This window comes from Achroia grisella, unplaced genomic scaffold (assembly GCF_030625045.1).
Source record: "Achroia grisella isolate CSIRO2021 unplaced genomic scaffold, CSIRO_AGI_Agris_v1 utg841, whole genome shotgun sequence".
NCBI lineage: Eukaryota > Metazoa > Arthropoda > Insecta > Lepidoptera > Pyralidae > Achroia > Achroia grisella.
The window spans coordinates 2,453,948-2,468,441 of NW_026713039.1; the positions used below are offsets into that span (position 1 = coordinate 2,453,948).

General features: G+C 31.4%; 2 protein-coding genes and 1 non-coding gene across 3 annotated transcripts in view; 1 reads left to right on the top strand and 2 right to left on the bottom strand.

The window, feature by feature from the left end:
- Positions 1-10,514, bottom strand: part of LOC131852232 (LIM and SH3 domain protein 1) — a 34,879-nt gene extending 24,365 nt beyond the window's left edge. Inside the window, exon 1 of the mRNA XM_059202879.1 lies at positions 10,296-10,514. Within this exon, the coding sequence (XP_059058862.1) occupies positions 10,296-10,364 (69 nt within the window). The 5' untranslated portion in view covers positions 10,365-10,514. The remainder of the gene's footprint in view (positions 1-10,295) is intronic.
- On the top strand, positions 4,009-4,081 carry Trnav-uac (transfer RNA valine (anticodon UAC)). Its single transcript has one exon. It is a non-coding gene; the product is annotated as a tRNA-Val (tRNA).
- Positions 10,515-10,998: 484 nt separating the features above from the next.
- LOC131852231 (putative autophagy-related protein 11) lies at positions 10,999-13,613 on the bottom strand. The gene is made up of 4 exons (XM_059202878.1): positions 13,384-13,613; positions 12,241-12,867; positions 11,906-12,124; positions 10,999-11,819 (listed from the first exon to the last, which is right to left on the bottom strand). The coding sequence occupies exons 1-4, from the start codon at positions 13,576-13,578 to the stop codon at positions 11,037-11,039; spliced, it is 1,824 nt and encodes a 607-aa protein (XP_059058861.1). The 5' UTR covers positions 13,579-13,613; the 3' UTR covers positions 10,999-11,036.
- Between the last annotated feature and the right edge of the window lie 881 nt (positions 13,614-14,494).

Below are 14,494 nucleotides of genomic sequence, written 5' to 3' on the forward strand. Positions count from 1 at the left end.
AGCAATGGGGTTATTAGTCCACATTACTAACAATCCATCCCCCCTGGAGGAGTCAGGTTTCTTTGTTTTCGCCACTTCATATCATCAGATATATAGCTAGGAAAAGAGAGATAGTGTTAAGCATCACTTAAAAAAAATATAATTGATTTTACACCAATCTATTTACAAAAACAGCTAAACAGCAGTCCAATGCACAATGTTCTCGTGCAGCCAAAAACCGTACCAGGTGGAGACAAATTGCAAGGAGCTCTGTCGCCAGATCACAATAATACCATACCACAAAATATACCCTCATGAAAGCCACAACCACTCTGCCAAGTGTGAACGACTGAAGTTTCCAAAAAAAACTATTGTTATACTCATCTAGTAAAAACTAAAATTATTATATTAATACATTACTCATAGTCACCATACGGCCCCGTCACGCAGTATAGGGCACAGCACAATGACATTACCGCATGACCGCGCGCCGAGGTACACTTTAGCTCTTATTATCAGAATCGCGTCAGTTGAAACATCTGACAGATGTTAAGATGAATAGGTACGTAGTCTGTCAGGCGCGCCTTAAAATCTGATATAATGACATCATAAATAAGGTCCTTTTTTTAAATAAATTGTTTTTTTTATAACAGAATTAGTGTAAGGAAAAGCCAAGGTCATGAAAAGTTTATTTTCCTCTATTACTAACAGTCCTGCTCTGTGGTAAGGTAATTGTTAGTAATGTGGACAGTACTTCTGCGGGTTCGGAATGCTCCGCACTCGCCGTTATCGTCCGGTGAAGCTGTAAATGGCCAGCTGCGACCAACAGCATTAGAGTAGTCCAAAAATAAATAAATAAAGAAGAGTTAATTTTCCACATTGATGATTGTTAGGATAAGTATAAAAACAATTAATATTTGCAATTCATCAAGTGACGGCTTTCTAAGAGAGTTGACTTTGTAAACATTTACATGAGATTTTAGCGATTAAATGCCGCATCACCAATAAACACCGGTGTCCAGCGTATACCGTATCCAGATCAAATATTCAAATTCAAATTCAAAATATCTTTATTCATGTAGATCTATTACAGGCTCTTATGATATGTCAAATCTATCCGTCAGTTCAGAATGATTTCGAGATGAGAAGAACTGAAAAGAAACTCAGCTCGTATTCTTTTCAAATAAATGTACATGTTTACAAATAATACAGTCATTAAAATTCAAATTTGGGAAAATAGAGTGACCACCAGCATATGCTATTGCAATAAACAAAAAATCTAATCAGTGTTCGCAACCTGAACAGACCAGTCTCCACAAGCAGCACCCGTTCACGAGTACGACGGATATAATGGTATATTTAAAAATTGATATCAAATCTTTTTTTTTTTATTGAGGGTTTAGGGCAATTGTCAGGTGCTATAGTGCTGATATGTTCGCATAGATCTTTTGTCCTCGCCCTTTTAAAAAGTTCAATACCTAGACCCGTCAGAGACAATAATTTTTATCATAATCCCTATATCCAATTATGATAACACCATCATCTGAGTAGAAAAAAAAAAACAAAAAAAAAAAACAATTTTGTCTGTCTGTCTGTTTGTTCGGGCTTTACTTTTATTTTAGAAAAATAAAGTTAAATCCACCCGGACGTAGTCGCGGGTACAGCTAGTTAACTACACGTTTAATATTATCAGAGACATTAGACAAACAATATTAATCTCCATTTCCAATATCCATTTGACAAATAATATTAAAGACAACAATACTAAACTATACTCAATTTGATCAAAGACTTTAACAATAAACAAAGAGATAGAGTATATATACGCATATATACTCCTTTGTATTGGAGAAAAATATTATTAAAGACAACAACACGTATTGGTAGACATTAGTAAAATTGTTAAATCGTCGTCAAAATATTATAAACCATTGAGGTTACATGCATATACATTACCACACTTTGTTCATTGTTAAAGTCAATTACCTGGTAGTGTGTTGAATGTTCTTTTATTTAATTAAAGTATTTTATTGTATAATTGAAGAAAATCTTAATAATCTACACTCCTTCTCTATCCTTACTAATATTATAAATGCGAAAGTAACTCTGTCTATTTGTCTCGCTTCCACGTCAAAACTACTTAATCGATTTAAATGAAATTTGGTACACAGATACTCCAGACCCTGTGAAAGGACATAGGCTAATTTTTAATACGAACAAAGGGTTGTAAGGAGTTTAAAGGGTGGAAAAAGGTTTTATGGAAGAAACGTCATTTTTAAAGCTAGAAGCTTGAAATTTATTTTTGAGGCTGTTGATTAAATATAAATAAATATGACATTAAAAGTTTGTGAAAATTTTATCACTAAGAGATAGAATAAAATAGGGGTAAAAGTTTGTATGGAAAATCGTCATTTATGAAGATAGGACGATGTAACTTCTTTCTTTAGCTTCTTTGTGTTTGATTATTGAATATATTCGATTATTCGGCCAAGGTCACTATATCACGCGGACGAAGCCGCGGGGCACAGCTAGTATAAACTAAATATGCGATATTTCATACTCTATCCACGCAATTTTTGTAAAATGCGATACTAAGTTTTTGTTTCACTTAATTATAGATAACAACACATGTAAAAACGCATACATCTATAAAAAAAATCATAATTAGAACCTCCTTCTTTTGTTTATCGGTTGATTACATACAATATCTGAGTAATTACTTTATCTTAACACTTAACACTCAATTAGTCGCAACCGTTTGTAATTTGAGTTGAGTAATTGATATGTTGCATTATCGATTGACTAACTAATGGGTGTAGCAATTAGCTATATATACAATATATGACCAATATATACAATATATGACCAATATATACAATATATGACGTCCCCGCTGGTCTAGCGGTTTAGTACCATCTAACCTCCGATGATTGGTAGGTGATAGGTTAAATTCCTCGCACGATACAAACATTTTCTATTCACGGGTATGACTATTTGTATAAATCTAGGTGTTTTATATATATAATTAGCTGTTCCCCTGGTTTTTGTGCATGAAATTTACAGCTTATACGTTATTCTGATATATAAGCTATATTACCGTAAAGTTTCATTGCATTTTACTAAAAAATCCGGTTAGTACTTTGTGTGAAAGAGTAACAAACATCCATCCAAAGAGTAACAAACTTTCGCATTTATAATAATATTAAGACGCCGCTGGTCTAGCGGTTTAGAACACCTGTTTAATTCCGATGGTCGCAGGTTCGATTCCTCATACGATGCAAACATTTTCTATTCATAAGTATGATTGCTTGCTATGTATATATTTACAAAAAAAAAGTACTTCTATCACAAGTTTTGCTAAGCTCGCATTTTTTTTAATGGATGACAAAAAAAAGCGGTGCTTCCATCTGCTCTAACGGTTTACGCAGCTTAACACAAAAAAAAGTTACATTCCACACGGACAAAGTCGTAAGTACATTTATAAATTATGACCTTCAGTTCCGTAGTGTATCATAAGTATAATAATGCACAATCACCCCCATACATTTACAAAATTAGAAATAAAACTGTATCATCATCAGATAGACATCATCATCATCAGATATCATCATCATCCATATATAAAATTCACGGGTCGCGGTATTTTGGAGAAGATTGGTAGGTACTCCTCCGAAACGGCTTTACCAATTTTTTTAAAATTTAGTGTGCATATCAGGTAGGTCTGAGAATCGGCCAACAATTATTTATCATACAGTATCATACTTTCAGCGACCAAGGTAGATATTTGTTATTTTTATCACATTTTTTCATTTTATAATTTAGCATAGAAATATACATATAACCACAAATGTTCACCCTTTAACGACCCTAGTTTTCTTATAGCGATATTAGTATTTCAAATTAGTAGCGAAATAAAAATACGATATCTCGATTATCTTGAGAACGGTCGCGTTCGGTAAAGTAGGCCAATGACGTCATAACACGTGCGTGAAAGCAACGCGGTCGCGAGTTTCGGAGTCACCGACACCCGGTTCCGTGGTGTAGTGGTTATCACATCTGCTTTACACGCAGAAGGCCGCCAGTTCGATCCTGGCCGGAATCATATTTTTGTTTTTTTTTTATTTCCAATCACATTTTTCTGTAATATTTATATTTTTCATATGCACTTGTATTATATTAAAATAAGTATTTTTGTTCCTAATAAATTAAAAAAAGAAACATTAAACGTATTTTTCTCCTATCAAAGATTTTTATCCCTAAAACTTAATTTTTTTAGACCAACAGCACTCTATTATCATTAATTTAAAAAAAACTGGTATGATTTAGTATTTTCTTTTTACAGTAGTGGAATTGTAAACAAGCTGATAACCCCACCTGATGGAAAATATTTCTTTATAATCATATCTAGATTATAAAAAAATATATATGTTGAGTTGCGTCAGACTGTTGCGTACATATATGTGGAATGTCATTCCAACACATATTAAGAATGTTAAGCCATTAAAGTTATGGTTGCTTCAGACCAGACGACTATATTCGCAAAGATGCGTAGTAATGTGTGGGAGGTTATTTGCAATAATTTAAGCGTATATAATTAATTTGATACTTTTATTTGAGAGGAAACCACTGAATTTGTTGTCGTTATTAGAACCAAATAATATAAGAAAACGTACGTAAATGTAAATTTCCCTACAACCCGAGAAGCCTCGAGAAATTAGCCTAGAAAATTCACGAGACCGGAGAAATGAAAAAGCTCGAAAAATCATGAACCCCAGTCACAATAGACCCGACATAACATTACACGGTAAAATCCAAAAAAAACTATATCTTGTAGATATAGCCATCCCAAACACACATAATATACAAAGAAAAATTACCGATGTGTATACAGATCTAGCAACAGAATTAAAAAAAACAATGGAAAGCACACACCATCCATATAGTACCAATAGTTCTGTAATCCACAGGAATTATATCAAGAAGTCTTAGCAAACACCCAGACATGTTGCAAATAGAACTGTTACAAAAAGGTTCTGTTCTTAAACCATGCCGTATTGTAAAGAAATTTCTTTCGTCAACACATGTATCATCCTCATATAGCTTTTAAACTCGTCAACGCTTGGCTAAGGCCCGCGTGTTTGAATGTATTTTACGAGAATTTTATTATAAAATTATTTTATATATAAAAACTACGTGTCACGTTGTTTGTCAGCGATGAACAACTAATGAACCGATTGCAAATTTGATTTGCATATTGAGTGCAATATGGTCCAATTGACAGATAGGATAGCTTACATCTCAATGTATAATCGCAATATTATTTTATTTAAGAACCTTATCCACAGCAACGCATGGCCGGGTCTGTTAGTAATATATATGTTACCCTACAGAACATACAAAACTATTTATTAGGAAGCTGAAATATGTAGGTGAGACTGAGACTGAGGTACCTCGGTAAAAACATATACCTAACGTGTAGAAAAATATTAAAAAAAACACCAATTTCTTAAACTACATATAAATATTACAATAAGTAAAATTGTTACCTCACTTATTTTAAGTTTACACACTCACTATAAGGGATTTTTTAGGTTTTTACAATTATCCTTATGTATTGTATATAAGGATAATTGTATTCTTAAATATTAACCTAATATTGAAATCATGGTCTAGTGATTTTTTATACTACATAGGCGGTAATCTGGGATACGGCCTATCTGATGGTAAATGGTTACTGTAGCCTATGGACGTCTAAAACAACAGGGGTGTCATGTGTGCTTTACCAACACTAAATTTAATAGGACACTATATTATATATTTGCTGATAACAAAACATTTTAATTTAATGTTAATAGAATGACTAATAATTATGACGATGTAAATAGTGCTTTGCGGCGTCTCCTGCACTGGTTTACAACTAACAATCTTATGTTAAACGCTAAAAAAACAAAATGTGTTAATTTCTCTCTGTCTAAAAGTTTTAATACTAATTGCAACATAAAATTAAATGACGAATCTCTCGAATTTATAGAATCTACTGTCTTTCTAGGAATCACACTAGATAATAAAACACAATGGGATGCACAAATTCAAAGCCTTGCAGCGAAACTAAGTTCAGCAGCTTTTGCCGTCGTAAGATTAGACAGTACACTGATACTGATACTGCGAGATTAGTCTATTTTAATTATTTTCATAGTTTACTCTCTTATGGAATATTACTATGGGGAAAAGCGGCAGATATTAAAAATATATTCATATTACAAAAACGTACCGTTCGAGCGATCTACGGTATGAAGAGTCGTGACTCATTAAGAGAGAGAAATTCAAAGAGGCAAATATTCTCACCGTTGCTTCTCAATTTATATATTCAAATATCCTATATGTTCATAAAAATCTTGACTTATTTCCAAAAAACAGCAATATTCTTAATATTAATACTAGATTTAAAGACAAACTTGCTGTCCCCAAGTATCGTTTAGAAAAAGTTAATAGGTCTTTTATGGGAATAGGTATAAAAATTTACAATAAGATACCAAAGGATATGTTGGAATTACCCTTAAATAAATTCAAAACATCTGTTAAATCATATTTACAGAGCAAAGCCTATTACTCACTAAACGATTACTTGAATGACGAGTGTGCATGGCAATAGTTGTTCATGCACTGAATTTTCATTTAATGTTAGACATAGACACCTATATAAATATACATTGTAAATAAACTGGCTTTAAAAAAAAAAAGTAATTCAATTGAGTTTCTTGCCAGTTCTTCTCAATTGGATCTATATACCGAACTGGACGGCAGGGAAAAAATAAAATTATAATGTAAAAATTTGACGTTCATAAGCGGCTAAAATGTCCTACATGAATAAATGATTTTTGAATTTTGAATTTTTTTTATACCTGTGATATTTCTAATTAACCCTACCAAATAGCGGGAAGGGGATTATTAGTAATGTGGACTAATAACTTCATTGCTAGCAATGGATTTATACCAAGGTTGACTTTCTCACAGTTTCCTCTGGGAACCATCATAATTCTAGGGCTATTACTACGATTGTCTAACTAACCTGACTTATAGTATACTATATAACAACGTAAAAATATATTGTAATAATCTTAAATCTATACAAAATAAATAAGTACGTAAATTAAACTTAATTTCAATCATAATATTTGTAGAACCCCGTAGAGGCATTATTGTATGATGGATGATAATGTGTTTAACATTATCATCCTCTACTGCTGTCCAACTAGCGTATACTTTTAGCGCAGGTGAACCATACCCTTATCATTAAAAAACCTCTTATATTATCATCTAACCTAATTTTATAGTTATATTAACATCCATTAAAATACCATCATGTTTAATATCTAGTTAATATATTGTAGTAGACAATGGGTATATGACTTGACTTAATCCTATTTTTCTGGTACAGTCAATTTGCCACGATTGACCTGTCCTGATCTTATGCTCATCCTAACATCCTCCACTGGTGCCCCACCATCACAGATGGGTGGACCATTCTGTTATTAGCCATAAAAATAGTAGTATTAGGGAGGAAAGGGGATTGTTAGTAATGTGGACTCATGACCCCATTACTAGCAATGTACCATGTCAGGTTGACCACCACGCAGTTCCCCCTGGAAATCATTGTGATAAATTCCTGGTAAATTTGTAACAATGTGCTAACTGACCTGACCTCATGCTCATCCTATCATCTTCCACTGGTGCCCCTCCAGCGTAGAAGCACAGGCGTTAGCACAGGCGGAAACATCATTCCATTATCATCCATAAAAAAATATCGCTGGTGGAAACAACATTCCATTATCATAAAAAAAAATAGTGGTATTGAGGACTTTATAGTAGGTAGGTTTACAGAAGGTAAACAATTCTCTATATTTGTCATTGCTACAATTACCTCATCCATAATAGGTATAAAATATAAATAACAGACAGATCACATAGTAAACATGTTAGTCATAATTAGGATATGACCAACTGCCTACCATTTTTATATAAAGTAAAATAATAATTATGTTTAGTAAAACAGATTAGGATATATTAAGGTTACAGCAATGCGGATGTGGCACCCGTGATGTCCCAGAAGTCTATAGACTATGATAACCATTGACCTTCAGATGGGCCATATGCTTGTTTGCCACCATCATGGTAAAAATAAAAGTTTCATCATCATCATCGTCATCATCATCATTTGCTTCTTCTTTATATCATTTATTTTGGGTCGGCGTAATATGTTTTTCGCTTCCATTCATCCCTGCTTGCAGTCATAAAAAAAATAAGTTTATAATATGTAAATTAAAACTGTAATCCTTGTTTTTGGGAAGGAATTGTCTTCCAATATACAGCTCATGCTAGTTTGGGAGTCAGGACAGAATCAAACTATACACTTATGAAGATTTAAATAAATAAATATATAAATATGCATATATATGTGTGTATATTTATTGTATGGTCCTCTTTATTTATTAAACTGAGGTTACCTGTAATTTCAGTGCATTGATTGAAAATAATTAAACTTTCTAAAATAAAAGTTAGCCCTTATAATATAAACTATCTGCAAAGGAAAGTCTGTCAAAATCTGTCTAGCCATTTCAGAGAGTAGCAAACACAAACAGATGGACGGACAAAAATGTTTAAAATTATTTTTTTATCTAAGTACCCTATCTATATTTTTATACTTTATTCAGTGGAAACCTGTTAATTTGAAATAACAAACAGTCACTTCAATTTTATTCATTATACATTATAATTTCAGCCTAAATACAAATTTCCTAGAGTCCAGGAGAGTTATGTTAATTTAGATCTACCTGTGTGTACCAAATTATTATTTTATACAAAATTGGAACAACAGTGCATTGTAGCAGACAAACTGATAGCCTGACTGATTATGTAGTGCAACTATCACCTATATACATCAAATAACATGAAATGAAATCAAATTTTATTTGTGTATTACACAGTTAGATCACAGTAATATGTCCAGGTAATAATATTATTGGCAACTGTTTAATTGCACCAATTTAAGGGTATACAAATTTTTACTATATTTATAAACAGCATTATATATATAAATATATTAGTCATCACATTATCATGGAACCGCTGTTACCATCATGCATTCCAGACATCATCCTCTAATTGTACTCAGCTGTATGCAATTGAATAGTAACAGAAAAAATTCAAATCATTAACAAATACAATTAAGTATAAAAACTTTGTAAATCTTAACACTTACAATATTATTTGCAGGGATTGGACTTACTGCATAAAAATATATTATTAAGTAATAAATTGTTTTCCTTAGCATAAATATGCATTAAAAAAAAATTGTTAAAGAAGAAATCAAATAAGAAATAGAATATTGTTCTAATTGACATTTGAATATAAGAATAGACTGGCCTATCTCTTAGCCAGTAATATATTTGTTTTTTGTAAGCTACATGATCTCTTTTTCTTTTATTGCATATAAAAATAATATATTTAAGAAAACATAGTTAATATGTAGTGTAATTATTTCTAACATTACAATTACTAATTAGAAATTCATAACAATAATATTTCAAACAACTTAGGTACTATAATGTAATCATCAGAAATATGGTCATGCCAATAACCTTAGCCTACTCCTGTGTGTGTATAAAGAAAAAAGTTGTCCTCCTTTAAAGCAGTCTTTATACTGAAAATGGCAGTATGGTCACAGGTCTTAGCCTCTTTATATATATAAAAGAAAAGTATTCCTTATTCCTATCATATTGTCCTTGTCTTATCATGGTAATGTTTCTGTTATCAGTAAATGTGACTTCTGTGATATTGATCATAAAAATTGGTTTGATAACTATGAATAAAAGTAAACAGACTAATAAGTTATCATTTATGTAATACAAAGGCTATTTTTGCAAATAAAAAATAACAACGGACGTAGCTCCATTCATTTACAAGATCTCACGTATTGCATTTGAATACAATCGACTCTGAATGTGACACAAGGTCGCTTATATTGCCTAAGACGACTCCAATTAGGAAAAAGGTCGGGAACATAACAGATATGGCGTTATGGTGAGCCCGCAATGATATCAGCACCAATTTATAATAATTTAATGAGTCACTCGTAGAACTCAATGAAAAGATGTGCCGGGCTTACTATGTAGGTAGTAAGACGTGTAAAGTTTACTAGATTTTAAATTTACAATAACTAACAATTAATTAATTAAGCAGAATAATTCTTATTTAAATTCTGCGAAGATTCACGAATAAATGATAGTAAATTGGGAAAGAATGCAAGAGAAAATTACCTTATCCAAACATTTCAGTTCCTCAGTGGGATAAACTGTTTTCTCGCACCTTGCGCAAGTTTTATTCATTTTGAACGCTTTAAAAACACAAACACTGTCGATAAATACAAGCACTGATATTTCACAGAGGAACACAAGTTTGCACGATTCACGAACAAAGTTTAGAATTCACTTTTTAATAAAAAACACTCAAGAGCACGTATTTCGGTGGTGCTTCGAACGCGCATGACAAAAAATGACAAATGGCGGCGGTTCAGTGATGTTACCATAACATAAATTAAATTCTACCAGTCATATTATTTTTGTACGAATTAACATTACCGAATATTAACATCTTAAATAATGAACAAAAATATGAAACCTGATTCTGCCGTTTAACTTCCAAACATGACAAAATCATCTAAATTACCGATTGCGATGCAATGTCTCGTACATATAAAAATAATAGGTTTTGCTAATATCTTTAGATTTCTTGACGGTTCTAAAATTATTTTGTTAATTTTGTTCTTTAGTAGATGAGAATATCTAAAACGAGAGTTTTCAGTATGGATATATTACCACCAAAGAATATACTTATCATTACCGTCTATAAATTTTCCTAATTTTAATATTGTATTTTAGGAACACTGAGTAAGCAAAAGCAAACTCTTTCGTTCTTCATACCTTTGATCGAGTATTTAAATAATGGATAATTTATGGAACTTTTATTGAAAATTATAGAAACAATGTTTTTAATCAAATTTAAGAACAAAGACACTTTTCGCGCTGTAAAACAGATAAAGCTTCGTTAAATAACTGCTTTGATGTTTGTATCATCTCGGTTAAATGATTATAATCGTCACGTTTTTCTTCTTCAATCATTCTCAATTTATCTTCCATAATTTTTAACTTTTCTTCTGATAATTCTAATTTATACTTTAAATCCTCCTTATCAAGCGAGTCATATGCTTCAAGTTGCTGAGATTCAGAGGAAGTCTCACTCGGTTTGTCAACTACTGCGGTCACTGATTGCTTCTTTGATACAGAAGTAGACCCCAGCCCATATTCATATATCTGTTCCCTATGTAAAGAGGTTTTAGATAGTCTCGATCCTCTTTTACAATCTTTTAAATTCTTTATATCCTCTTCAAGAGAGAGTATTCTTCTTTCAAGTCTACGTTTCCTTTCTTTTAATTTCCGATGGACAACCTCCAGGTCTTCCCACTTACGTCTTTCAATATCTAGTCTATTGTTGAGATTTATTACTAACTCGGATAGTTTTTTTATCTCGTTATCTGTAGCCGTTTTCATGGGTGTAAAGAAAACACTTTGCAAGGAACACTCCTCATACCTTAGAAGTTGTGCTCTAAGTTCATCGATTTTGGCCGTTTTTTCGGAAGCCTGTTTCCTAAGGGCATCTATTTTCGCATCTGTATTTTTAATCAGTTTCTGATACTCTACTATTTCACAGTTCATTTTGTTCATCTTAGATGTATTTTCTTTTAAAATTTCTTGATAATACAACTCTAAGCTCTTTATTTGATTCTGGAAAAAGTTATTACATTAATACGTTAATTTCTGACCTGTGACTTTATATATATTGTTGTATTCTAATATTTGTGGATACTAACCCTTTGTTCATTAATCAGTAAATCATCATGATTACTTTTCTCAACAAATGTCTGTATCTTTTGTCTAATAGTAGTAGCATCACACTCTAAATTTTTGATCCTACAGCGTGATCCATCCAATTTTTTCTTTAAGTCTTGATTCTCTTCTTTTAAAGTTTCCAAGTCTTTCATAGCTATATCTATTTCTTTCTTTCTTTTTGCTTCTATTTCTCTTATAACCTGTAATGTTGTATATAAAATTATAATACTTGTCGTTATTTATTTGTCACTAAAACTAAAGCATTCTCTTCAATGCTTTATTATTTATATCAAAATAAGTTTTTCAATAATCGTACCTGTATTTGATCTTTTCTTTTTGCTTCAATAAGATCTTTGTGTTTTCCATTCAATTTTTGTTCTAATTCACTGATCCTCGCCTGTAGTAATACTATTTGCTGAGCCCTTCCCTTCCAACCTGCCAAATCATTTTGTAGCTCTTTAATACTTGTAAATTTATCACCCAACTCTTGCTGGAGAATTTTAGTAGCTATTAGTATATCATTCTTTAATTCTAAATTTCTGTTTTTGCTTTCATATAATTTTCTATTAACCAGTGTCAGTTTATTATTGAGCTCCTTGAGTTCATCAGAACTTGTGTCGATAGGTTCGTCCTTGCATATGCATAAATCTAATTTTTCATTTTCTTTATTAATTAAACCAAATTGCATAATTTTTCTTTCTAAAGCGGCATTTTTTGTTTTATAGCCTTCAACTTCGGCTACCAAGTGTCGATTCTGTTTGCACAGTTCCGTAATTTTTGCACTAATAATGCCGGCTGATTTGGAAGATATGGCTGGTCCAGTACCAGATATTATATCACGGATACGTTGATTGAGATCGGAAACAGTTTTATTAAGTTCCTTAATTTCTTGATTTTTTGTAAAAACACATTTACGTAGTTCGTTATTTTCGCATGTCATTACCTAAAATATTCGTTATTCAAAGCATCAGTAAAAATATCATACCAAAAAATTAAAACAGACATCGTTGATAAATCAATTATTTACAAATGCAATGAAATAGAGGAAAATAAAGACGACAATATTACAAAGCTACTCAAAAATATAGAAAAGTTTATCAATAAACATAATAGCTCAATACATTATAAATGCAAATACCAATCTGTTTATTTTCTGTTAGTCTTGAACTAAACGGTTTAACGGTCTTAATGAAATTTGACATGAAAATCCAAGATGACAACTGTATCACGACAACGGCCATAGGCTACCATTTATCAAAGGTAACATCTGGTATTTATTGAATATGTTGCGTAAATTTCAAGATAATTCAATTGAATAGGCTGCTAACTGAGTCCGTTGCAAGCTAGAATTTACAACAGTTTTAATCTTCGTGAAAGTAACTTAAAAACGTAACTATAACCTAGCTACTTTTCTGTTTTTAGTTATACTTGCAAGTTATACGAGTATAGCATGATATACCTTTAATTGTTCAATGAGATGAGCATTTAGTTCTGGTGGATATAAAACATCTTCAGGATCTGGTTTATCAAGTGCTGCTAACATTTTAAGTTTCATCTCATCGGTTTCATCAATTTTAGTAGCCAAGTCTGTTAGCCTCTCCTCTTTAAAACTAGGTTTCGATCGAATTTTAGAAGATGATGTCTTCTTTTCCATTTTATAATAATAGTATTTTAAAAATATATGAGCTATATTTATAAACCAATAAGACTAAACATGACAGTGAGTGAAGTCTAAAACAGTGCCAATTCGATTTTTAAATTATAATTTGAAGAACAATTTTATTACTTGATAAAAATGACACTATTTTAACAAAATTTATCATCGAACTTACATATATACTTAGATATATAGGTATTTATTTCATAGATTTTTATTTAGTGTTGACATTTTAAGGATCTTTATAGTAATAGATATTTATTGTAGTTATTAATTTCGTTTCTCCGTTTCTGTTATAGGTATATACAAATTTAATTTTTTATGAACGCAACATACTATTGACTGCATACAATGCTGCCAATATAATCAAATTACAATAGCTATCAGTCTGTAAGTCAGTTCTACTCAATCATGTCATATCAGTCACTTATTTGACGTCCTACTAATGACAGCTGATTGAATTAATCAATTGTACAGTCAAAAACTCTTGTTAATATTATTTGTATAAATTAAAATTGTAATAAAATTTTTGTTTATTTTAAATTATTATTATTTCATGTGTACAGTGATTGATTGAACACCACTATTGTGGTATCCACTCGTAGTTGCGAATACCAGGTACTGTAGTATTTTGTCATTGCTATTGAGTCCTTATCATTTAGCAAACAATTCAATTTTACGCTTTATTCAGGTATTGTACAATACTATTAGCATATCAAAGCTATTTCTGTACTCATTTTAAAGATATATACGCAACCAATACCTGTTTCTGGTTAAAACTTGTGTTCAAGGTTTACCTATTAAATCAAAAAGTTAGAGGTGTACCAGAAAAGATGTTTAATTTAGTATGTATTTATTAATAAAGTCAATATGATCTGAAAAGGAAAGGTTAAAGTGACTAAAGCTTGCTTGG

What these genes read in the sequence shown, in the direction of transcription:
- LOC131852231 (XM_059202878.1), bottom strand. Translation starts at nt 13,578, where the DNA reads ATGGAAAAGAAGACATCATCTTCTAAAATTCGATCGAAACCTAGTTTT. An exon ending in ATCTCATTGAACAATTAAAG is followed by an intron (nt 12,868 to 13,383) that starts GTATATCATGCT and finishes CGAATATTTTAG; the next exon opens with GTAATGACATGCGAAAATAA. An exon ending in TACTGATTAATGAACAAAGG is followed by an intron (nt 11,820 to 11,905) that starts GTTAGTATCCAC and finishes AACTTTTTCCAG; the next exon opens with AATCAAATAAAGAGCTTAGA.